The 27,294-nt window shown below is 50.4% G+C and overlaps 1 protein-coding gene across 4 annotated transcripts in view; it reads left to right on the top strand.

The window, feature by feature from the left end:
- Positions 1-410: 410 nt before the first annotated feature.
- MSI2 (musashi RNA binding protein 2) overlaps positions 411-27,294 on the top strand; it is a 393,577-nt gene continuing 366,693 nt past the window's right edge. Inside the window, exons 1-5 of one of the 4 annotated variants that reach the window (XM_049636499.1) lie at positions 411-554; positions 848-888; positions 1,220-1,301; positions 2,009-2,093; positions 5,912-5,953. In XM_049636499.1, the coding sequence (XP_049492456.1) occupies positions 493-554; positions 848-888; positions 1,220-1,301; positions 2,009-2,093; positions 5,912-5,953 (312 nt within the window). In that variant the 5' untranslated portion in view covers positions 411-492. The remainder of the gene's footprint in view (positions 555-847; positions 889-1,219; positions 1,302-2,008; positions 2,094-5,911; positions 5,954-27,294) is intronic. The other 3 variants (XM_049636498.1, XM_049636500.1, XM_049636501.1) reach the window with 3 other exon arrangements.

Raw genomic sequence — 27,294 nt, forward strand, 5'->3', positions numbered from 1 at the left:
CCCTGCCCGGCTGGAGGCGGGGCCGCCTCCGGCCTCGGGGTTCGCGCACCGCCCCCGTGGGTCCGGCCGCGGGGGGCCGAGTGTGCGCGCGCGGGCAGGCGGGGGCCGCACCGGGGTGCGTGACGTCACCGGCATTGGTTACACGACGTTCTAGAACTCCGCCCCACGTGCGCCGGGGAGGAGGGGGAGGAGGAGGAGGAGGAGATGGGGGTGGGGAGGAGGAGGGGGAGAGGTGGGGATGGGCCGGGGGGGGGGCGGGGACGGGGGGGGTGTGCGAGCAGCGGGGCTGAGCTAAGCCGAGCCCACGTGTGACGGCTCTCGCCGCTGCCCCGGCTCCGCCGCTCGCTGAGAGATTCGGAGGAGCCCGGGCGGGGGGGAGGAGGAGGGGGAGGAGGGAGCGGGAGATCTCGGGGCTCGGAGCCGGCCGCCGCTCCGCTCGGATCGCTGTGGGGCTCGGTTTTTTGGGGGTGGGGGGGGCGGGGGGGCTCAGATATGGAGGCAAATGGGAGCCAAGGCACCTCGGGCAGCGCCAACGACTCCCAGCACGACCCCGGGTAAGTTTCCAGCCGCTGCCCACCGCGCCGCCTCGGGCTCGCTCTCCTTGCAGCGGCGGGGACGGCGGTGCGCGGAGCCGGGCATCTCCCGCGCCCCCCCTCCCCTCCCGCGCGCCCCCCCCGTGGAAGTTACACACCTTTGGATTGCATTTCGCCGTCACCTTCTCCCCCACCCCACCTCCCGGCTCTCGCTCGCTCGCTCCCCCCCGCTTTCCTTTTAGCTTTTGTAAGTTACACGTCAAAATGGCCGATCTGACATCGGTGCTCACTTCTGTTATGTTTTCTCCCTCTAGTAAAATGTTTATCGGTGGACTGAGCTGGCAGACCTCACCAGGTAAGGGAGGGAGGGGGGGACGTCTGGGTCCCCCCCTTCTTGGCTTCTTTATTGCTCTTTGTTATCCCGGTGTAAGAGCCCCCCCCCCCCCGCCATTGGCTCCCCACTTCTCCTGTGCAAGGTTATTTTTTTAAATAGCAAATCCTTTCCGAGCCCTCTACGCGACCTCTGTTGCCGAATTTCCCCCGCGTGTGCAAAAAATGCAAAAACAAAACAGAATAACAGCAGAAAACTACTTTTGGTTTTTGTCCTTGATCAAAATTTGCATTGCTTTTTTTTTCCACACCTTCTCCCCCCCCCCCCCCCCATCTCTCTCTTTCTCTCTCTACAGATAGCCTTAGAGACTATTTTAGCAAATTTGGAGAAATTAGAGAATGTATGGTCATGAGAGATCCCACTACGAAACGCTCCAGGTAAACCATTCCCTTCTGGATTTTGTCTTTATTTTAGAACAAAGTTTAAGTGTTATTTTTGGAGGTGTCTTCGGAAGTAGCTAAGCGGATTTAGAATGGGGCTCAGGCATGTGGCTGGTTTCGAACGTCGCTCTATTCCACCCCCGCCCCCGCCCCCATAACCCCAAAGGTTATTGTTAATTGGGGTTGAACTCTGGATACAGAGATGTCCATCTCTCCGCTTTAAGTCATTTTCCCGTCGCTTCTTTTTTCTCCTGTTTAAGATGACGTTCAGCTTCATTCACTTTCTACATAGTTTTTTTTTTTTTTTTAATGTATGCTTTCCCCACACTCCCAGCTCCCCAAACTCTTAAGCCCCTTTTAGAAAGCTGGATGAATCTCTTCCGAGTGCCGAGTGCCGGGTTTTCTTGGGAATAAAACAAAGCGTTAAGAAGGGAAGGGGAGGAGGAGAGGAAACTGAGGTGGCGAAAGAGTGGAGACACCAGCATTTTCCAAGTTACCTCCACCCGCCCTGCCCCCGTTCCACTTCCCCCATTAACCTTGATGTGTTTTCTTGCGGGGTGGAGGGGAATTGGGGGAGGGCTGTGGGAAGTGGGGGTCCGAGGGGGCAACTTTTGCTCTCCATTCTGCATTAGGGCTCACTCCTTGTTGCTTTCAATGGTGTCACATTTTCTTGTTTGTTTTTCTCCCTCTTTGTCTCATTTCAGAGGCTTCGGTTTCGTCACGTTCGCAGACCCAGCAAGTGTAGATAAAGTATTAGGTCAGCCCCACCATGAGTTAGATTCCAAGACGGTAGGTTGCTTTCTGTCGTCGTTGTTGTTGTTTGCCCCTGCTCAGGACCGATCTGGGCATTGACAGCCCCATTTAAAGGGACAGTGCTTTCTTTTGCTTCTGTGCTGAGAACTGGGTACTTATAAGCAGGGCTTGCGAGTTGGCTCTAAAGTTTGCTGCAATGGCTGGGCTTGGGGTTTTCTTTTTAGAGCCTGTCCCACTGCAGCTCCAGATGCTCCGGAGCGAAGGCTTGGGGGAGGGGTGGGCTTGGGGAGAGGCTATCTATCGGGGCCCAGGGACCCTGCAGAGAAACTACACCACAGAGCAAAGGCAACTTTTCTTTGTCAGCCGAGCATAGCACGCGTTACCAACTGTGGCTGTGGGAACTGGCTTTTAGAAGGCACAGCCCGCTCCGTGGCCAGCCGAGAGGGACCGGGGACGGGAAGACGGCGAGGGGGCGCTAATCACAGATTCAGGCAACAGGTTCCTCTTGGGGCACTTCGGATTTGGAATGTGGTTTGAGGAGGAGAGACCTCACAGAGCCAAGCTGGGCGTCCAGCGGGTGACTCCAGATGGAGTGAAATCTAAGACTGATAAGGCCTGGGGTTTCCAAGTGATTTGTTTTTGCTTCCTCCACCCCCCCCCCCCCAGATCCTTTATTTTGAACGTGGATACTTTTATAGCATTAGAAGGTTTCAGAGTCCAGTGTTGAGAGGGGAAAAGTCTCTCGGTAGAGATTAGAAGAGGAAGGGAAGAAAGATACTAGTATATAGCAGTAAATATAATGCAGGGGGGAGCTCGTGGTGTTCTATTTAGACCCCTGTGTTGGCTTTGTGGCTCTCCCCTTTCCCTTTACCTCTATTAGAATTTCCCCACAGTTTTTATACATCTGCCAAAGCAGGGTCCCTGAGGTGGCACTGGGATGCAGTGCTGGGCCGCTTGGGACCACTCTTCTCTGTGGTGGGTAGTGGGGCAAGGCAAGGGGTCAAGTTCTAGTCCCAGCTGCCCTTTATGAACTTGGGCAAGTTTTTCCCTGCCCCAGGGCCTCAGTTTCCTTTTCTGTTAAATACAGGAGTGGAACAGGGTGATCTTTGAAGTCCCTTTTGGCTTTTACATTGAGGGGAAATGGAAAAAAAAAAAAAAAAAGAAAAGAAACCTGGCCACCTTTGGTGCAAGTGAATTTATTTGCAAATTTACCCTCTTTCTCTGATCAGAGGTCCCTACCCCCAAAGACAGGACCCCCACACATTTTAAGTTGCTTTATTAATTGTGCTGGACTTGTCATAACTTGCAGCCCAGCCTTTTTGTGCTTTTAGATAATTTAATTTTAGGGACAGTCATTTGTAGGGTGATAATGAGTGTCTGAAGAAATTTTTTTTTTCCTCCTTAACTTCTTGGCTAGACGTTTCAAAAAGCTAGCAGAATTAAAGAGGAAAATATTTGAAGGCAAATTCAGGAATTTATTATTCACTCCCTCTCCCTACCCCGGGTAAGAGAAATAGTATTTGGTTTCTATGGTGGTTGGTGGGTCATAGCCCTCAGTATCAGGTGCAAAGCCTGTGGTTTTCCCTCCCTAATTGTTTGTGGATATGTTTTGGTCACTATTCTTTAGTATAACCTAGATTTTGACTTTGTTTCAACGTTCAGTGCAGGAGGCAGAAGCGGTTGGTTTATTGACATGGAAACGAGGATCTTGTTTACGTTACCTTAAAAGCTTTGTTTAGGTAACGGCCATTCACATCCAAAATAGTACCCTAGTCTTTTCCTAGAGGATTTGTAGCTACAGTAAGTAGAGCTGTACCTAACTAACTAATGTTTTAATTTTTGGTAGTTTTTTTGTTTTTGTTTTTGTTGTTCGTTAAAAAAAAAAAAAAGAAAATAGTTGACAGGGATGTGCAAAAGGTTGGGATTCGCCATACCTGTCTTGACCTGTGCCCTCCTTGAGAGATTTCAGAGTGCCTACTTTGCACACTGAAGACCTCGAACTTGCCTGGTGATATAACATGCTGTTTTCACAACACACGATATGGGCATTCTGAATTGGCTTTGGTTTTTGTAATTTTAGATATTTCTTGAGTGTTTCACTTTCTTCACTGTTCCCTATTCCCCCAGCTTCGGGTCTCTCTCCCAACACGTCCCTCACCTTTTTCTGCACAAACAAGGTGACTTCTTACTGCAATTTTGTGCTGGTCAGCCAAAAAAAAACCCAAAAACCCAGTAGTTTGGGGGAGTGTTTATAAAAAGACAGATCTGTCTTAATGTTTGGTCAACAGAATGGAAAATCCACACCTGTTGTATTTCTCTTGTAGACAGCTCTAGTCAGTGCTGAATACACCTGTAGATGCGGTAATGTTAATCTTGATGAAAGGGTAGTTTCCTAGATCAGAGACTTTTGTCTGTTTTAGTTTTTGAAAAGTAATCTCTCATTTCTCAGGTGATGTTTAAAGGTAAAAAAACATGCTGTGGATTTTTGTTAGGTCTGTAAACTACCTTCATAAAAGTAGTAAATCTTTGTATGTCTTAACTGCTGGGATGTCCTAAGGGATATAAGTCTGGGAGCAAGAACTATCTGGTGTGCCTTCCCCCTTCTCTGTACTTTTCCCCAAAGCATTATTCCAACCCCCTCAATGACAGAACTGAAAACAAGGTTCAGGTTTACATTTTAAAAGGGGGAAATTGTACTATGAAAGCCAGAGCCTCTAAATAAACTTGTAGCAATATTCTGTGTTGAGTTTTACCCAAAGATTTGTGATATTTAGAAATCTAATGAAAACCAGTAATGGGGAATTTTTTTATTCTTTCCCTCCCCATAGTTTCTATCCAACAACTCCCCCCACCTGGAATCAGCCTATTAGATTTCAAGTGTTTCCGTGGGAATTGTTTTGAGTTTTAAAGCCATTCCTTGATTGAGAATCATGGGTTCTGCATTTGATCTGGGGTAGAGAATGTTTTTCCATTTCGATTGGGGTTGGGGTAAGAGGAATATCCTGATCGATACACTAGATTCTAACTTCTTTTTTTCAGTCATTTTTTTTTACCCTCTCCCCATGATGGCCTTCCTTACTTTTGTAATTTGAGGTTGGTTGCTCATAGAGTCTTACCCCGTGTGGTTTTTAAAATCCAGGTGGTTTTAGCTCATGTATTTTTTTTTATCTTATTATTATTATTTCTTAAGAACGAATAGTTTTTGACACCTGCTTTCCCTCGAGGTCTAATACAGAATGAGCTATCTTTTTGGTCAATTCAGGTAACCATGCTTTTGCCAACACGAATGAATGGACTCAAGTCGAGCATCGTGTTGGATCTCTTTGGAGAGTTTTTGGATGTTGATGATTTAAAAGAATTTTGGGAATCTCCTTTCCCACCTGCCTTGTTTAGTTATCACCCGGGAGAAGATGTACTATCCAGTTACCTACTGCTGAAACTTACGTTTAATTTTTCAGGTTATAATTTTTTTTTCAACGATGATGTTCCCATCTCTTCTCCCGTGGCTGGGAGATGCAAATTAGATGAAAGTAACCATTCAATGTCCAGTGCCTGTGGAAGACCAGCGTTTGCTTAAATAAGAACATGTGGGATCTAATTTATTAGGAGCATCACACATTGAAATACGTGGTAGGGCATTTAGAAAGGCTAGCTTTGTTTGTTAGATTGTGGGAGGGATGAGTAAAGTTTGGATCAAAGCTTAAGGAACTTTTGAGTGGCCTGAGACGGTTACTAAAAGCTGGGTTATAAGCCTGAGAAATGAGTGATTAATAATTAGGTGATTAATCATAATTTTTTTTCCCTGTCTCCCAATACTGGAACTGACTCTCACTTTTCCCTTTTTATTCCCCCAGATCGACCCCAAAGTTGCATTTCCTCGTCGGGCGCAACCCAAGGTAAGTGGGAGAATCAGTAGTAGGATTTTAGCGCTCAGAGATGGTCGCCAAGGATTTCAGATTTCAGAGTACTGGCAATGAAGCATTGAAACCTGGTGCCCTCAGTTCCTTCAGGGTACCAGCCTGTGGCTGTGAGAGTCCAGGCCCGGGCTAGGAGCTCTCCGCCAGATAACCGTGTGCGTCTGCAATCTAGCCGTCCCGAGGTGGGTTCTGAGCATCCAACAGGGGGCAGGGCCAACCCTGATCCTTCGTGGGAGGACAGAGCTCCATCTGTTGCAATATTTATGCAAACCCTCTATTTATCTTTTGAGCATTGCCAAGATCATATCAGGAAAACTTGGACATTTGCTTGTGAGTCTTTTTTGGAGGGTTCTTCTTTTGAGGACTTGCAACGTGGAGTTTATGGAGAGGAGTAGAATTTGAGTAAACAGCTTGTCTTTTCTTGGAAACAACTTCGTAGACCCACGAAGCCCTAAATCTGACAGAGGAGGCAGTGGATGTTCTGGTTTCAGGTGGGAGGGATCACTCAGGGCCCACTGGAAACCAACAGTGCTACTCTTTCTGCGAGTGCCAGGGCCTGGGGGACAAGTCCTGAGGACAGAACCTTGGAGAAGTGGTACTACAGGATTTGCTTCAGGGATCGAGATAGGCCTTCACTTTTTCACAAGTGTGTGGTTTCCACGGGGCTCGCCAGCTCTGGCTTTGAGAACAGAGCTGAGCTGCATGGAACCCGAGGTGAAATGTACAGGCTTATGTGTTACAATTGCAGGTTTTAATTATACTTTTTTCTTCCCTGTATAATTTCAGGAGAGACTTTTTCTGTATCTTGTGGCCTTGGTATTCTTCTAGGGAGAGGGTAACTGGCAAAACTTCTTGATTCTAGGTCACAAAGGGAAAGGGCTGTGGCTTTTGAAAATTCAGTTTATTTCTTCAAGCATAGTCTCCCAGAAGTGCAAGCTTTTCATTGTGTCAAGGGAGGGATGAAGAACTTTAATGAAGAAAAAGTTAGCATTTGTGGATGAGATTTTGAGAATTTCAGGTTTAGACCTTGCCATGTGATCCTTCCTTCCTTCCTTTTTCTTCCTTTTTTTTTCCATATAATTTTTCTTTTCCTTTCTTGTCTTTCGAAGGAAACGCAAATCTCTTAAATAAACATGGCAAAATACTTTCTTAAGACGTTTTTTTCCTAATAAGTAAGCAAAGAATAGCAATTACTGAACCAAAGAGGTTAGATTTTTTTTCCGTACAGAGCACAAACTTTGGAACTGTTACCTGTTTAAAGGTTGCTTTTCAAACTGTATGCAATCCTTGACATTTCAGAGGCTTCCAGAACTAGCAGGATTTCTTGGGTTTGGAAGAATTACTGTTTCTTCCATAAATGTGAATCTTCAAATTTCCAGGTTAGTCATTTGATCAGCCAGAACTAGGATCAGATTACCCTAGAGGGAAACTGGAAAAATCCCTGACTTGGTCAAACTGTGGGTTTGACCTGTTTTCTCTTCCCTGTTGTTTCCCCGCCCCTCACCCCCTGCCACTTTTTTTTTAACCAAGAAGGCTATATTTCAATTTAACATACTCTGGCATTTGGCTTTTCAGCGAGGCATTCAACTTGAAAACGAGACAGACTATTTCTCGAACTTGTCAAGGTGTGCACCTTTCCCCGCCCCCAACCTGGAGTCTGGGATGTTTTAGGCGGATTGTCAGACTTTTGGATGTGAGCAAACATTATACCAGGTGGGGGAAGACATCTTTCCATGGCGTTCTAGGGATTGCATAACAATACCTTGCTTTTTATGACACAGTTTACAAAGGACTTTCCTGTCCGTCATCTCCATCTGAATCCCCAGGTCCCGAGACATGGAGCAAACCACCTTCCCCAGTCTGTTTGCTCCTCTGTATAATGGCAGTGATGGGAGTAGCTCCCTTAGCAGGTTTTGTGAGGAATAAAAGAGGACACACACAGGGTGTGTGGCACAGGGTGAGGACCTCCTAACTCCTCATCTCCACCACTCCTGTTGTTTTTGTCGGTTTAATTGTCATTCTTACTGTTTTCAGACTCAACAGCTGGGGTTCGGATCCTGGCCATGCCGCTCATTAGCTGTGTGAATCTGGGCAAATCATTTGGTTTCTTGGAACCTCATGTACCCCGTCTCATCAAGTTTTTGCGTGGATTAAATAAGTTAATAAAGGTCAGGTGCTTCCAGAAAGGAAGCCCTGGAATGTGGTGGTAATACCGTATGTGTTACCTGCTGTTTTGACTCTTAGCTCTGTTAGGCTGTCACCCCAGTCCCCACGAGAGGCCTCGTAATAATGCTGGTGTCATCTGAATTTATGTGCCAGGTACTGTTGTAGGGACAGTGTGTATACGAACTCACTTCGTCTTCACCCATGTCCTGTGAGGGTGGGTATTAGTGTTATGTCCAATTTGTAGATGAGGAAACTGAGGCACACGTGGGTTGAGAAGCGGTGTATAGGCAACCTAGCCCCTCGCCCAGAGTGCGATCCTGTGTGCTGCGGGGCGTGGAGGGCATCTAGGAGTATCACCTGTCCGTTACGGCAGAGGAGGCAGCTCAGAGAGGTCATTGGGCTTCGAGGGGCACGACAGCCAGCACGCCCTTTGAAGTTCCCTGGTTGGGTGATTCACCCAGCCCTTGTGATGTCATCCCATTGTGTGACTCTGTCTGGCAGTGTGTCTCCATCCGACCCCCGAGGGCATCCTTTCACACGGTTCTGGGGTTGCTCAACTCCAGGGGAGCGGCTGGGGATTTGGCAAAAGAGGCCTGTGCTGGTTGGGAGTTGGGGCAGGGTGGGGAGAAAGTGCCTTCCTTGTCAACGGTTATTTTCCGATAGAATTTGAGCCCAACCATGGGGATTTCAGACCGAAGTTAGTGTTGGAGAAGCCAAAACCCGGCTGGCAGGAGTATAGAAATTTAAGTCAAGCCTTATTTAGTTTTTGTTTATCCCCCTTCAATAAAACTTCTGTGTGTATGTGTTAGGGTCCCAGTGTGAGGTGAACTGTGCCCCCCCGCCGTCCCCCGTCGAGGGCTGGGCGAGGAGCTTGTAAATGATACGTCAGCCAGCGTTTCAGTTAACATGCATTTCTCTGCTTTCTGGCTGTCCCTTTTTGCTAGCACCCGCCAGAGAAATAGTCGTGGAGGTGTTAAAACAAGACTAGTGGAAAGAAACTGTAACTTAATACGAAAGAAAATCCGTGGCAGTGAAGAACAGATTTCACATTAGTACTGTCATAATATTCTTTAATGTATCATATAAATAAAAATCCGTTTTGACCAGAATTTTAATGAGCGACCCGAAGGAAGGGTTTTGAATCCTGCAGTTCATTATCCCCCCTTTGCGACGTAAATGCTCACATCTCAAGTGAAGTATAATGGGGCTTTATTAACTAGTCGAGGGGCGACTCTTTGGAGACTAGTGGCCGTTAATTAGTGAAGTACATTTTGATCAGAAGACGATAGGTCCGTTCTGTATCTTCCTATTTCTCTGGATGATTATTTCATTTTGTAAAAAATGGAAGAGGTTCCTCCTTTCTGTCTTTTAAAAAATTAAAATGGTCGTGCTGTTCTAAAAAGATGACTTAATTTAAAGCCGTTGGAGAAACGGGGCTGATTGGGATCAATCATGTCATATCATTTTGTCAGTCCCTTTGGGCAGAAGCGTTGGCTGCCTGGAAGACTTTTGCTCAAGCCTGTGGGTTCTTTTTCTCGTGCGGAAAAACCAGGAGGCTGCCGAACATCTTCTGGCCTGAGTGAGTCTGGGCATAACTCCCCGTCTGCCCTGATTCTCCTTGTGTGGAATAAAGCATTCTCCACTCCCCGCCGAGTTGCCATTTACCGTCTTAGGTTTTAGAGGCCAGAACCTTATCTGTTGATCAACGGAGATCTCATTTCTTCATCCTCTTTCCAGTTGCCTTCAGTCGCAGCTGGGTGACCGGTGGGCACATCACATGAGCCCCTCCAGGCCTCAGTTTCCTCCTCTTTAAAACAGGGGTGTAGTGCCCAGCGTGGAGTGATTTTCAGCGTGTATGCAGAGTTCTTTGCTGGGAGCCTGATGCAAAGTAGTGCCCGCAATCGTCCGCTGGTATCAGTGTTATAGAATTATTTACTATTGTTTTTAAGTAATCTCTACGCCCAACGTGGGCCTGGAATTCACGACCCCGAGATCAAGACCGAGCCAGCCAGGCGCCCCGTTATAGAATTATTTGTGCAGAAGAAGGAAAGTTAGAATAATGGAAAATGACCTAAGAAAAATCCTGATTGGAATGTAAGCCCCCTGCCGGCAGGGAGCTGTTGATGGTTGACATGGCAAAACTTAAATGCTCGAGATGAATCCAGCCTGCCTTTTTCACAGCGGAGGCAGCTGACGTCCAGGGAAGTCAGGTCGGCTGCTCCAGGTCACACAGCTAAGTTGTGGCAAGGTTGAGCCAAGGCCGGGCTTTCCTGCTCCCGTCTCATCCGCTGATGAGGCTCCAGGGCCTGGAAGGTTCTCTGTTAAGCATCCGTCCGTCCAGATGGGTGCAGCACAGCGCGAACGTCTTAGCCACGCACCTCCTGTTCTGGGGCAGTGGTTTCTTGGCAGCTTCTCAAGGGCGGGCGAGGGGTGAGTTTTCGGCAGCTGGCCTTCCCCTGCTGCTGTGGGTCGGGTCGTTCTAGCGTCCTGCCATCTTGGACGATCTGCAGCTGTCACCTTGCTGGCCACCGTTAACCGGCCTGCCGGTGGGTTTCTGGCTCCCGGCGGGGACGTGGTGGTGCGTCTGCAGCCTTGTCCACGGCCGCAAGGACCCTGGGGGATTAGTGGCTTAGCTGCTTTCTCGTCGGGGAGCGTGGCTCCTTCCTGTGTTCAGTCAGCAGCAGGTGTCAGCTCAAGAGGAGGGGCACTTCGTCCTCCAAATGTCCTTTCCCGAGAATTTTGCCTTTCGTTTGCATGCTTTCGTTTCAGTGTTAAGGTCAGTCTGCCGGGAAGCTGGAGCTCATGTGTTCTGTGTCACGTTTTTGGCAGGCAGGTGAGAACCCTCTGCCCCCCAAGAACAGAAGAAGAGGGGGGCACTGTCTGAGGAACCAGCTGACCCTCGTGGGTGCCCCTTGAGATGACATATCCATCTTCTTGTCCTTTTGTGTTTTTAAACCTGAATGTTCTCTGGCCGAAAGTCCCAAGAACGCAAAAGGGAGATGCAGTTCACCTCCTCTGATCTCATGTTCGATCTGATGTGTTCATCGAACAAGGGCTTGCTTAAGTGTGTTTAATTGCTGACTCTGTGCACCCACTTTTGGGGGGATTCAGGAAACCCTCAATGCCCACCGAACAAAGTCTGAACTTCTTAGCCTGGTGGTACATGCCCTTCAAGATCTGTACGGCAGGGAGATGGGGGGCGGTCTTCTTCCAGGTTCCTTCTCTTCTACCGGTCCCCCTTCTCTGAATAGCTACCCTTTGGTGTATCCCCACCCGAACCGCCCTTTCTTCTCCCTCCTGTGCGAAACAGACCTCTCTTTCAAAGCCCGATTTGGGTTACCTTTTCCACGGAGGTGTTTCTGCTCTCTCTTCCATGTGATATTTCTTTCTCTGGATTTCCATAGCGCCTTATCTTCTCTTTTGGTTAGGGCAAGCTACGGTAATAATCACAGTAAAATAAGTGAGCAAAAAATAGACAATAATAAGTTAGCAGAGACTCACGGATGCGTTCATTAGGCACTGTGCTGGGCACGTGTTCGTTTATTTATTCACCAGACGTTACCGAGCACCTGTTACGTGCCAGAGAATGTGTGCGTTTCGGGGGATAGTGTGGAGAACAAGACCAAAAAGTCCCTGCCCTCATGGGGCTTTCACTCTAGTGGGGCAGATTAGTAGAGAGCAGGTGGACAGAAACGTAACACGCAGGAGTGGGGGGTGGGGTGGGGACAGACTGTATCTTCAGTGCATTTAGCGGCCACTCTCAGTCCTCGGCAGTTACCAAGTTTTCTGCTCGGCACCGGGGACTACATTAGGCGCTTTGTTCTGAGTTTCACGGTTATTTAAGTGTGTGCCTTATTGCTTCCACTATTGGACAGTGAACTCAAAGGGCACAAGTAGCTTTTAGTAATTGCAAAAAAACAAATCTCAGCGTTGATTGTTGCTCCTTGGCATAGTGTCCGTCTCTGTCCAGGTGGAATGAATGCAGAACGCAAAGGTGACACGGCTCTCGTCTTCAAGGGTCTTAGGTCCCGGGTGGGAGGAGGGGTGCTACCCCGTGGTACAGGACAGGGTGTGGGAAGCACAGCAGAGAGGCGGGCATGGTCTCCAGAGGAAGGAAGAGCTAAGATCGCTTCTCGGAGGAGGTGGTCTTTGCCCTAGATCCTGAGGAGCAGGAAGGAGGGAAGAATGGTAGGCATGCAGTTCTTGGTACGGGGGGGCTCGGAGAGGTCGGTGTGCCTCCAAGGGTGTGTGGTGCACACGCCCGGCACTGGGGATTCAGGCCTGGAGACGAGCCGGGGCCGGGCTGGGTTGCCTCACATGCCAGGCAGGGCAGACAAGAGTGCTTCCTTTGGCATGCGCTGGGGAGCCTGTTTTGCGCGTGCAGGATCCCGGGGATGCTCTGTACGACGTTCTGAGCTTTTGGGGGTCAGTATAGAAGCCGGGGTCGCTAGTGGGACGGTGGCTGATGCGGTTTCATGGGGATCTTCCCACCCCGGACTTGTGCCTTCAGCGTCATTCGTACTGCGTTCTCTCTGGCTGCAGGCCCTTCTTCAGGAGCGATGTTCTTGGCAGTTGCCACGCCCACTCTTTGGGGTGTGTGGCAACTGGAAGGAGCGCCGTCATTCTCCTGTTTCCATCGTCTCCCTTCCTCTCCCCTTTATGTGCCGAACAGGGGGCCATGATCTAGACAAAATCCCAGGGGTTTTCTACTCTGGCCTCGTCCGAGCCGTGATCTTGACCTTACTGTGCATAGACAATGAGATGACATCTCTCGGGATGGAAGTCGCAGATTGTCTGTATGTCACTGGGGTGTGGGCCCTGTGGCTCTGAGCAGCCTCACCTGTGACTTCCTAGGTCTGCTCGGGGTCACCTTTCACTCAGAGTGGCTGCCTGGTGTGAAGAACGTGAGATTTTGGAGTCGTGTGACCTGTGCCTCTTGTGATGTGAGAGCTGTGAGCAAGGGTGGTCTTGGGACCGAGCACCCCGTGGTACATTGTAGAAGCAGCCTTGGGGCAGGACTCCCACTGGGCCCCACATACATGACCGCGTTATCTCTATTCTCTCTCTCTTTCAAGGGTAGATAGCATCAAGCTCCCAACGATCTGGAAAGTTTCTCAAGGGTGTGTGTCTGCCTGCTGTACTTTTTTATTTTATCTGAGACCTTGAATAATAATAATAATAAAAAAAAAATCCCAACTCAAAATAAGGGCTGTTACTTACATTGTGAGTCAGTATGTTCAAGGCATTATATTAAGCCTCTGTGTAATTAATTTCCTTTAATTTAATCCTGACGACAGTCCTTTGCAGTAGTGGGTATTCTCTCCACTTGACAGACTGGTAAACTGAGACCCAGGCAGGGCGAGTGGCTTTCCTAGTGCCACAATACTAGTAAGGGTCGACCACTGTTGGCCTTTGGACCACCGTCTGTCCGGGTTCCAAGTCCTTGCTCTCTTTCTCTTTTTTTAATTAAAAAAAAAATGTTTTTAATGTTTATTTTTGAGAGAGAAAGAGAGACAGAGCACGAGCAGGGAAAGGGCAGCGAGAGAGGGAGACACGGAATCCAAAGCAGGCTCCAGGCTCCGAGCTGTCAGCACAGAGCTCGACACGGGGCTTGAACTCGCAAACCACGAGATCATGAAGTGAGCCGAAGTCAGATGCTTAACCGACTGAGCCCCCCAGGCGCCTCCAGGTCCTTGATCTCTTAACTGCTAAGCCCTGCCGCATCCAGCACAAGCGGGTAGATTTTAGGTTCTCGTGCTTTGCCTGACTGCTTGTGAAGTGCTCAGGCTGAGGAACAGATTTCGTGGCAGTCTGGCCGATGAAGTCAGGTTCATCGATGGCAGGCAGGTTCGTGTCTACTGCTTGTTTTCTACACACCTCGTCAGCACAGCTGAATGCCACTCACGAGCTAAGGAGTGTGGTGTGTGCTTCCATTTCTTCATCCGTAAAACGGCGGGGGGGGGGGGGGGGGGTCGACAGTACCTACATCCTAGGTTCGTTTAGGAGATTAAATGGGTTCATGCATACGAAGGGCCTAGGATGGTATCTGTACATGGGGCACCCAGCGTGAGCATCGGTCATCTGTTCCTGTTTCCCAAGATGGCCCTGGCTGGATCATAGGAGGACCTTATGCAGCAGCTTGTGGGTACCGTCGTCGTGTCTGGGGATGACGGATAGCACAGCACGTTGAGAGTCAGGGAACTGCGTGTCCAGTGGCTTGGTCTGCTCCTGGGGGTGCTCGCTCTCGAAGGGGAGATAGCAACCATCCTTCCTCTTGGGGTTGCCCGGTGGGCATTGAGAATGCGTTTCCTTTTCTGTGTCTGATGCCTGTGTTTTTGCTGCCTTTGAGAGCGAAGTCCTGGGGAGCAGCTGGGGGACAGCTCAGACACCGCTGTGTGAGAGGTCTCTCCATGAGCCTTCTCTCTCCCAGGCCTGGTCTTTATCTGCCTGGGGGTAGTTCCACCAATGACTGATCTGAAAGCATCACATTCATTTATTTGTCACTGACTGTGACAGGCAAGTTAATGCTAATGGATTCTTTTTTTAGCCTGTTGTCTGGGATGAGTTTCTCCCAAATGTCCTGAAATCTAAGGCATTAGGGGAATGTGTAACTTTTATGGCAAGGGAGGATTTAAAAGATAAATAGGGTTTTGTGTGCAAGGGTCTTAAATTTAGGTTAGGGGCGAGAGCAGCCAAGGAGGGGATGTTGGGCCAGCCCAGACTCTTCTTTTTAAGAAATCCATTCGGAGCTCTAAATTGCTGTTTCTGTTTCAATTATGTGACAATTTCAAGGGTTTAGAAAAATCTAATAAAATGGTCTTGATGATGCATTCTGGGGAGAGAGTGCTTTAGAAGATCCAAGAGAATAAATTCCTTGGGGTCAAGAGATTCTCTCAGGCCTTCTTTCGTCTGGGTTTTTACATTTTTATTGTTTTGAAGGGCAGAAAACGGTGTTAGAATGTATTCAGGGCTTCATCCATATCCTCCACCGAAATGAATTATTCTCTTTGGGCAATTGCAGGTAGACGGGCCACAGCAATCACCAGCTCTTTTTTTCTTTTCTTTTTTCCCTTCTTTTTTTTTTTTTTTTTTTAAAGCTGGCATGTTGTAAATGACTTTCAGAGCGTGGTTTGTGTGTGTAGTGATTTTGAATAAAGCACCACAGAGAAAAACTTGGAGGAGTGGGACGAGTGAGCAGAGAGGCCTTCTGGAAGTTTTTCTTTTTCTCCTCTCCAGTCAAAGCTTTTGATAGTTTCCCGAGGAACAGAAGTTTACAATGGAAGCCGGCTTTGGGCTGCCTGCGGGAACGGAGTGTAGCAAAATGTGATGCTGAGTGACATTAATGAGGTGACCGCTCTGGTGGGAGGGAGGCAAGGAACCAGCAAAGCTGCAGTTCCCATGACTTGCTCTCGGCTGAGTGTGTCCCCTTCTGCATGCCTGCGTGGGCGCCTGTGTGTGTGTGTGTGTGTGTGTGCACGCACGCACCGTGTTTCCCAGGGCCTTCCGATGGAAGTTGTAACACCAGACCCCGCTCGGCCTGCTGCAGTATTCTCCCTCCTAGAGAGGCCACGTGTGGCGGCTTCTCCATTTCCACCCACTGCAAAGTAAAGTTTGAAACCTGGAAGCATTTTGTTTTATCTTCCGGGTCCCTGCAGGAGCCTGGGCGGGTGGCGCTGGAGGTGGTCGCCACAGCCCTGGGCGCTGCTGGAACACTGAAGCCAAGAGTGTGAAAGGTCAACATTCTCATCCCCGAAATGGGTCCTAGGGAACTAGGAGGAGAAAACCTGTTCGCTTGTATTTTTTTTCCTCTCCCCCCCCTTTTTTTATGTTTATATATATTTGAGAGAGAGAGAAAGAGAGGGAGAGAGACAGAGACAGAGCATGAGTGGGGGAGGGGCAGAGAGAGGGAGACACAGAATCCGAAGCAGGCTCCGGGCTCAGAGATGTCAGCACAGATCCCAGCGCGGGGCTTGAACCCACAAACAGTGAGATCATGACCTGAGCCAAAGTTGGACGCTCAACAGACTGAGCCACCCAGACGCCCCGTCTCCCTCCTTTTTTTTCAAGCCCTGGCCATCGTGATAACATTTCATATTGATGGTATAAATGGAACGTCACAACTGCTGCTTTTAAATATTTTAGTGCCTTGGAGTGTATTCTGTATTTCCACGTTGTTCTTGTGCAAGAATTTCCAGTTGCCCAGGAAGAGCAGGAACATCTCAGGTAGATTACCTGGCGAGGAGGTGAGATCCCAGGTTGCCGCAGCCTCATCCAGTGGGGCCTTGGGGTTCTTGGTGCCTTGTCTGCCCTTTCCAAGAGTGAAGCTGGCATCTTCCGTCTCGTGCCTCAGCCCGGCAGCGGAGGGAGCATTCGGAGTATCCAGCACAGTACTGGGCAGGTGTTTGAAAACTGCTGGGAGATCCTAAGCCAAAACACCCGATGGGGCCCGGAGTGGGGAGGGGTGGGGGGAAACTGTGTATTTATTGATGCTCGCCTGGTTTCTTTCTTTTATCCCTTCAACTCCATTCCCTCTGGGATGTCTCTCAGGTGGGTCGCTTTTGTAGCTGAGGGCAAACAAACAAACAGAAAATGTTTAAACTCAGGCACATAACCCTTCATCAAAACCAGTGAGCTAGGTTCACTTTCCCTTGCACCTGGGGAGAGAGGATCGAATCAGGGGCGCTTGAGCCCAGGAAAAAAATTGGGCTGTGAATCTCCACAAGACTGCTCCGTGCGTATGTTTCCTCTTCTGTTTTCAAAACGGATAATTGGTTTTAGTAAGAACTTCTGACTTGATTAGGGGACCCTTAGGAAATTAAAGTGTGTTTGAATTTCACAAGTATAATTTTAATTATACAAATTTTGCGTTTTCCACGAGGGAGCTAGGTTCAGAACTTGTTTTCCTATACTAACAGGGGTAGTAAAGCTGATTATGGCAGAATGCCTCACTTAAATCGCTTTGAAAATAAAAATCCACGGGTCGGATCGTTGTTTTTCCCTGCAGTACACGACGTTCGGGTTAACGTCCACACATGTTCCCATATCCTTGTTAAAAGTGATTTTTCACTGGATCCACGCAAGTGTAGAAGTGAGTGACATAGTGTGTGGGGGGGTACCTCATTATGAATTTTTCTGCTGCACTTGCTGAAAGAATTCAATTAAAGTTCTTTCGAGCTCAAGTCCTGCCTGGGCAGCTTGTGTTTGGCACACTGCCACGTTAGCATGTCGTGATTGCCTTTATCACCCATCGCCCTGTTTGCTCAGAGCCTGTGCGTTTGTAGTGTTAGCTCTTCTCGCTGCCCCTCTTCAGCAGGACCCCAGTGGATGAGAGCAGAAGCCACCGCGGGAGTGGCCCCTGAGCTCCTCCCTGAGCTGCCCAGAGATGATGCAGAGAGGGTGAGCAGACCCCCTGGGCATCCAGGAGAAGGGCTGATTGTGTTAATGGGCAATGACCGTTTCTTGGGGCTATCCAGACAACGCCCCCAGGCAGCAGAGAAGTGCTTTGTAGGCTAGAACTCAAGCATCCTCAGACGTCTCCCCCGCCTGTGCAGGGGCTTTAAAAGGTGCCTGGAGACCGGCTCCTCGGGCTTTCTGGGCCCTTGTCTCAGATGTCGGCAGGAGAGCTTGAGTAGAACAGTTGTTCACGGAAGAGAAATCGTGGCAGCAGCTTGTGAATGAGGTGGTGCCATCCAGGTCTCCAGATGCAGACCTGGTCCCACCCCGTGCCCCACCCCACATTTACTCATCGACATTTTTATTCTTAACTGCTTTCTGTTGAAGTGCTGTAGCTTAGGGTGTAAGAGCCTGGACTCGGAGCAGGCTGAGTTTGAGTCCGTGCTCTGCCACTAACCAGCTGTGTGAGCTTGAGCAAGGTGTCTAAATGCTCCATGCCTTAGTTTTGTTGTCTGTGAAATGGACCCAATAATAGTCTCTCCTTCGTGGAATGCTCTAAGGATTCCATGAGTTGACGTATAAAGTGCCGGTGTCTGGCACATAGTAGGCGCTTTGGGTGTGTGAGTTACGGTATCGTGAGGAAGAACCTGGCAAAATGCGGACTGTGCTTGCTTGATAGTTGGGGAATTGTTGTTCAGCACTACAGTGCTCCTGCCTGACGTATTTGTTCCCTAAGCAGTTGAGAAATACAAAAGAGCGCGTATATACATGTGTGGACATATGTGTGTGAATAGATATGATTGGGTGGGATCGCGGTGTAATTCGGATTCAAACACGGGTCTTTGCTGTAACAAATGAGGCATGTAGGTTGGTAGGCACGTGGCCCTGGCGCTCAGGCCTCTGGTTGGAATTTGGTGCTGCCACTCACCCTGTGACCTTGGGAAGGTGTCTAAACTTTCCTGAGCTTCCATTCTGTACCTAAAAAATGGGGATAATAGAGTCGTGGGATGAAATGAGACACTGTAAATCGGGCACCTCGTGTATGGTTGATGCTTAGAATGTGTCAGTTCCTTCCTCTATAAGGGCAGGGGCTTTTTTCTTTTTCTTTTCTTTTTCTCTTTCTTTTTCTCTTTCTTCCTTTTCCTTTTCCTTTTCTTTTTCTTCTTTTTCTCTTTCCTTTCCTTTCCTTTCCTTTCCTTTCCTTTCCTTTCCTTCCCTTCCCTTCCCTTCCCTTCCCTTTCCTTTCCTGTGTGTGTGTGCGTGCGCATGTGTGTTTTGGGGGTATCTTGAAAAATGGGAAAGATATAAAGTATACTGCTCTTGCTGGAGATTGTGGAGTTACGGGATGAGTTCTTAGAAGGCTGAGTAGAGAAAAGCTAGCCAGGAGAGGGGGTGCTCTTATCTTCAGTCTACAGGCAAAACGGGCTGTTTTAGGGGCTTCATTTCACAAAAGCCAAATTTCCAATGATTTTATTTGGTCAGCAACCTTAGATGGTTTCCGCAAGCCTCTGAAGGTAAGTTTGTTTGTTCCTTTGACACTTGGTAACCAGAAGCACAGGGCTGGATGGTTGAAGAGGTTTGGGGGATGCTCAGACTTCCGGCTGTGACTGAGGACAGTGGGAGGGAGGGAGAACCTCGAGCTGGAGGAAGGTGTCTTTTCACAGAACCTTTTACTTGGGGACACAGCCCAGTAGGTTTTGCTCTACAAACATGTGGGTACCAGAGCCCCAGGAAATGCGTCCAGTGCCCAGCCATCGGTCTGGAGAAGCCTGACCCTCCGGTTGTGCCGTCAGGGCTGGGAAAGCCCCCAGATGACTTAGGAGCATCTATGTGTCCAGATCTCTGGGCCCATTTCCAGATTAGCTCCCTTCACCTCATGCCCATCAGGTGGAATTTTCCAGATGTTGTCGGGAACGAGGAGCAAGATGATGATTATGAGTTGATGCTGGGCAGGGGCTGGGGTGTGTGCGAGAGGATGGAAGGGGGTGGGTGGCCGGGAGGAGGGGAAGAGTGGTAGATTACATTGACTAATTATAGGGAAAAAGCCATATTTGCTGCTCCATTAAGTGATCGCTAGGCTATGAAGCAGTTTATTGTAATTAATGCAGAAACAGCAAATAAGTGTTAAGTTTGGAGCAGAGGGTCTCCAGGCACCCCTGCCCCCTTTCGCTCCTTTGTGCCCACTGCCCCCCTTCATTATCCTTGGAGGGGAAGAGTCTCGGGGACACCCTCATCCGAAGGACTGAGATGGCGACTTTGACCAGTTTTCTGCTGCCTTGTTTTGTGAAACAAGGAGGATGTCTTGCCTGACTCCTTCGGAATCGTCTGTAGGGGTTTTTGTGTTTTCTGAGGATGGAGAAGGAGGGACAGACCCGTGCCGTCATTGCTATTCTTGCCACTCTCGTTTTAATTTCAGCTCACGAAAGTGGCGGGTTACACATCCAAGTCCGTTGAGTTACGGGCCGTGTGGAGTTGTGATTGCTTTCCTTGATGATTTCTTGTTCAAATCAGCGGTGCTCTTAATTTTCCAGATGAAGTAAAAAGAAAATTGGAGACTCCCCTCCCGCCCCGTGTCTCTTCATCCAGGGTTTTCTGAGCACGACTCTGATTTGGAGGGTTAATATTAATTAGGAGCCAGTTTAGACCTCGCTTGCTTGATGAGCGGGCCGCGACCGTTGTGCCGGTGGTAGTTTTTTCTCGCTCTTTCTCGCAGGCGCGTGCCTGCTGCCTGTGGAAGCTCCTGGGTGTCAGAGCCAAAGGGGTCAACACAGAGGAAGCGGAGATGAGGGGCTGCTCCCAGGGAAATGTGGCAGACGCTCCCTGGTCTTCGGAGGGGAGCATGACGGGCCTGTGGGGGAGTCCGGGGCCCGGGGAGGTTCTGCCTCTGGGCCTTGCCCTGCTGGCCGCTGCTGCGCTCTGCCTCAGTTTCCTTCCCTGCGGGTGCGTTTCTTTGGCTTCCAGAAAGAGACAGGACTCATTTCCTGAGTTCCTAAATCGGATGATGCTTGGATTTCTCTGAGGCAGTCCCCCTTCCGTGCCGGGTCTCGGGGAGGCGCTTCGGTTTGTGCTGAGGCTCCAGGTCTTTGTGTCGAAGCTTCTCCGGTGCTGACTGGGTCTTTGCAGGGTGGGTGGTGGTGCAGAGGACAAGGACGCAGAGAGCCAGTGAGCTCCGCTGTACGGTTAGGGGACAAGAGACCTAGAGAGGAAGGGACCTGCTCTCTTCAGGTTGGATCACGTTAGGGATCTGTCTTCTCTGGCCTGTGGGTTTGGGTTTGTTCTCTTTTTTGACGGGGTGGTCGGGTCAGGAGGATGGCTGACTGTTGGGTGTGAATGTTCCAGGTGTAGTGGGAGAGACCCGGCTTCTGGTTCTTCCCTCAGTGCCAGATAGCTGAATGTGACCTCGGGCCCGTTGCCTTGCAGCTCTGTGCCTCAGTTTCCCCATCTGCGGACTGAGGGAGAATGAGGGGATGGGTGGTGGGAATCAGCGGCGCTTAGGGTTTAAGAGAATGAGCTCAAGATCAGGCAGCGTTAGGGATTTGTTTCTAGCCTAATCGTTTCTTAGTTGTATGACCTCGGGAAGTTCACTTCATTTGGCTAGCCCTCAATTTCCTGACCTGTAAAGTGGGGTAGTAGGATGTGAGTATCCACCGGCCAGGGTCGTCGTAAGGACCGCACGCCACAGTGTTCACGCAGTGCTTATCACAGCGCCCGAAGGGTGCTTAGTTGGCACTTTGTATGTGGGGGCTGCTTTTACTGTTAACAGCTACGTGGTGGTCTGGCCGAAGATTCCGAGATGTGAAGGTGTGGGGCAGACGGGGCCACGCCAAGAGCACGGTTGAGCTGCGAAGACGGACTTTCTGATCTGGATGGAGGTTCCCACACACAGGGAGGTTTGCGGTCAAGGAGGCAAAGCCTCCCTGAAATGCCTGGTCCGGAGCTGTAGGTGACGGGGCGCCTGTGGCGGGGACCCAGCACTGCACATGGAGAGGGTCTCAGCGATGCATCAGGTATGCTCCCCGACTGCCCCGTGAGCCCAGCGGAGCAGAGGGAAGTGTGGGGGAGGCCTGGCTGCGGTCCCCAGCTAGAGTCCCCTGGCACCAGACAGTGCCGTGGGCTCGGGCATCGGGGCCGCTCTCGCTCGACATCTTAGCCACCCCGCTGCAGGGGAAGGGGAGGGGGGAGAAGCGGAGGGGAACCGATCACCAGGTGACGTGGAGACCCACATTCGTTTCTGGAAACCCACGTCTGTTACTGTCTGAAATATGGAAGCCTTGCGTGACTGAGGCAGGACTGATCAAAGGCCATTTGCGATTTCAGAATGTTCTCAAGTGCGTTTGGCAGACAGAGTCCTGTGTTTTGATCGCTTCCTCTCCCACTGTACTCCCCCACTTTGGTGAGGTGGCTCTGAGTCGGCACTGGCACCTGCTTCTCACGCCTGTGTGTGCATCAGGAATGCTGAAGCGGGGGCAGGTCTGTGCCCTTTGCGGCCGCTGCCGATGTGGAGCTGCGGACACCAGCTCGGGGTGGACAGCCGGGTCCCCTCAGCTGCTTGTCAGTCTCCTTTTCGGGGGCGGGCCTGGGTAGGGGCTATAGATGGGAAAATCCCAGGAGGTGTTGTTAGACTGTTATTGTTACTCCCTTGAAGGGAGGGTGGAAAGAGGGACTGTGGCAGAGAGCGTTTTGCGTGACAGGAGAAAAGATATAGTTGCAAATGAGCGCAAAGCAGGCCGTGTACTGGACAGATAGAGTTGCTTGGGGTGCCCCCAGGCCCTGATGAACCCGAGCCTCAGACGCTGACCCTGCCCTCCAGCCGCTCCCAGGGAGGCGGTATATCAATAGGACGATGTACTAGTGTGGGGACGGCGGCCGCGTGTCTGAACGGCACACGGTGGGGACACAGAGGAGGGAACAGGCAGGGCAGGCCTCACGGAGCCGCTCCCCTGTGCGTTGAATCTTGATGGTGGGAAGAGCCTCCAGTCAAGGGACCTGTAGGAGCGTTAGGAAGCTTGGCTTTTGGGGGGGCGGGGGTTGCTGCCACAGACTGTTCCGTATAGGCCAGAGTGTACTGTGCAGAGGAGGGCAGGCTGAGAGATCGGTTTACTCACCACGCAGCAAATGTCTGGAGCCCTATCCTGAGCCAGGCCCAGAGCTGGGGAGTGGGGTCCAGCTGTGAGGACGATGGCCCCGTCCCTACATTTGCATCTGGCAGGGACATGTTTGTTAACCTATGGCAGGGTCCGTTATTGGAGTATAATTACAACGAATGCTACAGAAACTCGTAGGCCGTTTCAGGGGGCGTACCGGAGAAACCGGATCTCCTGTAGGGTTTCGGGAAGGCTTCCTGGAAAAGTACATAGAAGCCGAGCTAGAAGGGTGAATGTAAGCATGACCTCAGGAGGGAGGATCAGGGTGCATTTTGTGTGCTGGAGGGCAGAGGGCAGGGAGGAGAGAGCCGAGCAGTTAGGCTGGGCCGTGTGTGTGGGGTTGGGTCTTACCCCAAGGGGGTCGGAGGGGAGGCCTACTTAGGGTTTAGGAGGGGTGGGAAATGATCAGTTTTGATCTGGGGAAGGATCTCTCTGGAAGTCTGTGTGGAGAAGGGCTTGTGAGAGCCCCAGGTTGATGTGGGGGGACCCGTGTCTGACTTGCGTGAGGGAGGATGGTGAATTACGAGGGAAGATGGTGGTCTGGCTGAGTTCTGGGAGTGGAGGTGGAGGCCCATGGACCGATCGACTGATCGAGGTGTGTTTGTGAATTAGGGCAGGAGCTGGGAGGTTTGGTAGCTGAGTGGGAGGTGCCGGTCTCTGTGGACAGAGACACCCCCCCCCCCATCCCTCCCCCTTTGCTGGGATTGGGAACGTTGGTGTCCATGGCAGATGGGCAGGGCACATGTGCCTGGCTCGGGGTGAATATAACCCCTTGGTGGGAATTCTGCACGCTCTTGGTGATGTACATGTATCGGTAGACCTTTTGAGTGTATGCTTGTGTGTTTGCTCGTTTATAAGTGACATACTTGTGCCAGTGTGTTAAAATCGTATGCTCCTCGTAAGTTATAAACTAATAATTAAAAATAAAAAAAGGATGAGAAGAAAAGCTAAAGGCAAATGAAAGTTCTAGTCTTTTTCCCCCAAATTTTACTTTGGGGACTGTAGCCTTAGGCCATGGGGGAACCATTGGACGAGTTACGGTGGGGGTGGCCTGGGTAGGTGGGTGTTGGGGAAAGAGTATTCTGCAATTCAGGGGCTCTTGGATGAGTTCTGTGCACGCCGGAGGTCCACGGGGAGGTCCCCGCACCGTCCCATCACCGCATGTGGCCCGCTGAATCGGGCACGAGATTGCACAGTAACAGCCCCCAGAGGTGGCCTTGGCAATGTCACGGGAGGTGAGCGCCTGGGGCTTGTGTTTGCTAGTCTGGGTGTGCTCAACCCGTGGAATACCCAGGGAGGCACATTCCCTTCCGGTCCCGGTGTTGGTTCAGTCCAGAGGGCCAAGGCCGCACTTGGCCACGAAGAGCAGATCTTATACAGAGAGCTTGGCATAAGTGAGGAATATAGATTCTGGCCCCGGCACTTTTTCTGCCTACAGTGCGACCGCAGCCAATTCTGAGTCCTTCTGGGCCTCTCTCTTCCTTTCGTCTGCTGGGTCGATTATGATACTTCCTATCGAACTCCGAAGGCTGAAAATGATTTAAGGTGAATTGTTTCTATCTTTGCAATTCAAACGTACCTCTGAGTCTCCTCTCCCAGTCGCTTCCAGCAAATTGGTATTGCTCCTCCGAGGGTATGGCTGGGTTCTCGGAGGCTAATTCCGTTCCAGCCCGCTCCATTCCTTCGAGCAGAACCCAAGCGAGGATCTCACCTTCCAGAGAGTGCTTTAAAAAAACCCTTGTTTCTCCACCGACTGAATTTCAGTCTTTCCCTGAGTGCAGCCGTGCTCAGCAGAGGCCTGCGAGCTGTTTCTACATGTGAGAGGTGAGCAAATCAAAGGTGAGCCCGTTCTGCCTCAGTGAGGCCTTTTGTGTAAAAAGGACCTTCCGGAGTAAAGCAGTCAGGATGACTGACAACCGCCAGAGCTCCCCAGCAACAGACCTGCTCCGTGGGAGAACTCAGAGAGAAGCCCGGGCCAAGGGCAGACAAAAGGATGCCCAGAACCCGAGGTGGAAAAGCCTGATGGAGATAAAACAACCCGAAAGTCTGCCTTTCAGTTCGCAGGTTTCATGGAGCCAGGTTGAAGCTGCCGACCGAGGGCGTCAACATTTACTATTTGTCCCCGCTTTGACTTCTCTGGCTTTATTTCCTTTGAGATCAAAGCACGGAGACTGGAGTTGCCAGTCCTGGGCCGGGTTTCAGTCGACGTTGGTGTCCCTTGCTTTGTGACCTTGGGGTTGGGTGTCTTTGCTTGGGGTGACTTTGTTGCAAACCCAGAGTAGGAGGTATGTTGCAGTCTGGTAGTCAGAGGGAGCTCTGAGGAACACCCAGAAAGGCCTTGGAGAGGACGGGGAAGCACCCTGGAGGGCCAGTCCTGAGTTTCCCAAGGATTCCCAGATATCAGGAGTCTGGAAGGTTCTGTGTGGTAGCCATGTTGCTCCTCTGAGGGGCCGTCCTGAAGGCAGTTCAGTTCTGCACAGAGGCAAGGGACGGGCCTAAAGAATTCCTGCCCCCTGCTGCATAATAAATCTGATACTAAGATTAGTGCCTGCCTCCTGAGCCGTAATTCTTGCTGAGGTGATAAAGAAGCGTGTGTGTGTGGCCAGCTTGTCTTTCAGGATTGGGGGCTGTTGCTTTATGTCAGATGAGCGTCCAGGCCTCGCAATCGATTTATTACGGCCTCGTCTCCCCTATTTCCCTGCCTCTGCCTCCTCTCGTGCTTCGCAGGGGTGGGAGGAGGTCGGGGGTGGATGGAGGGAAATATTTTAGCTCCGCTTTTGGTCTTGTGTCAGTTGCTGTCGCAGTGGGTAGATGTTCCTTGAGAATCCCTCTGAAGGTTTTGTAATTGAGTCTTTTACCTCCGCTGCAAGGTATTACTCACTTTCTCTAAAGTGTTTACTTTATGCTCTGTGGAGGGAGGGAGAGAGCAGGACTCCCCCTCACACCCGGGAAAAAAATCTGTCTATGGGAGAGGCTTGCCATCCAGGGCAGTTGGGTGGCCAGCTATTAAAGTTTGAATAATGGAGGAGGCATCTGGGTCCCTCAGTGGAAGGCAGCCCTTCTGGCACAGATGATTTTGCTTTTAAAGTAACGCATTCACCTTTAACTGCTAACGGCTGTGACAGAGTGGTATTTAATTTTAAATTGCCCATGTCCAGAAACCCTCTGCTACTCTTTAAACAATAAAGTGTTTTTCATCTTCCTGCAGCTGTGTTCTCTGTGTGGGGGCTTGGCCGTGTTTTGGGGGCGGGGGGGGGTGGAGAGGGAGCTCATGTGTCCCTCTCCGCTCCCCGTCTTTTCCCTTTCAAAGTCACCAGGATTTCTAGAAAGCACTATTCCACTAGGTGTGGAGTCCCCACCCATACGCTGTCCAAAGTGAGCGGCTGGGAAGTTCATAAGCAGAGGCTGCTGGAATGGAATCAGTCGGTAACGTCAGCCCCCGGGGCCGAAGTGCTTCTTCCTCTGCGGGCAGAACCCAGAAGTCGCTTCTGGGTCCCCGGCCCTCTCAGATGCCCATATCTGGTTCTCCCTGCTGCTGCCGCCCCCCCCCCCCTCCTCCCACCCAGCTTCAGGGATCCTTGATTTGTTTGTGATAATCAGAAACAGATTTTGGCTCCTGGTCCATTATAGATGTGTTGGAGATGGATGCCAAACCTTAAGCCACGTAAAGGACATGTGAAAACATATTTAGATACAAAAGGAAGAAAAGAAGAAGGGAAAGGAAGAGCCTCTTCCAAATTCCCCCAAACCGAACCAAACCGACAAACAAAAAATCCCAAAATGACAACATATAACAACAGAGAGGCCTCCATCCAGGCCCCAGTAAAGCATAGGAAGAGAAAGTTTGGCTTCAGGGCCTGCAGAGTTGGTGCACGATGTTAGCAGGGTGGAGAACACTCGTGGCCGCCCGGGAAGCGTGGTCTTGGGAGGGGTGCTTTCCCGGAGTCTGGGGGCCACCCGCACCCCAGGCTCCCAGCACAGGTGGCAAGTTGGTGGGGACACAGTGGGAGCATTCACGTGGTGCCCAGCAGGAGCTCTGTTTCTGTTCAGGGTACCCTTGAGTTAGGAAATATCGATCGCTCTGTATTTGTAAACAATCTTTAAAGGGACGTGGTGCCAACCAAAATAGCCAACTTCGGGCGATTTAAGTGTGTTAGGGGAGGCTCTCAACAGGGAAGCCCATTGCTCTGATGTTCTGGATCAGCACAGGCCCCAGATTTTATTTTCCTTTTTAATTCTAAAAAGGGGCCTGCGGAGTTGAGCAATGTCCGAGTATTGGTTTCTTTTCATCCTTGTCGATTTTTTTCTCTTTAATGAAAGTGCTCAGTTGGACCTCGCTGGCCCTCTGCTCCCGGCGAGGTTGTCCTGGTGACATCTGGCCGAGGAGGTTCCCAGGTAGGACATTTTGGTGTCCTTAAGGCTCCCACCCGTGTTGGGTGTCCCTCCACCCCCACACCCCCCCCCCCCCACATTTGCAGCGCAGCTGCTGGCCCCGAACTGGTGCTTGTGCCTCTCACTCCAAACAAAAAATAAACCCGTGTGCTCTCTGTGTATGTATTTTAGAGGTGTGTGCATGTGTGTGTGTGTGTGTGTTTTCTCTTGACAAGTTTGTTGCCT

This window comes from Panthera uncia, chromosome E1 (genome assembly GCF_023721935.1).
Source record: "Panthera uncia isolate 11264 chromosome E1, Puncia_PCG_1.0, whole genome shotgun sequence".
NCBI lineage: Eukaryota > Metazoa > Chordata > Mammalia > Carnivora > Felidae > Panthera > Panthera uncia.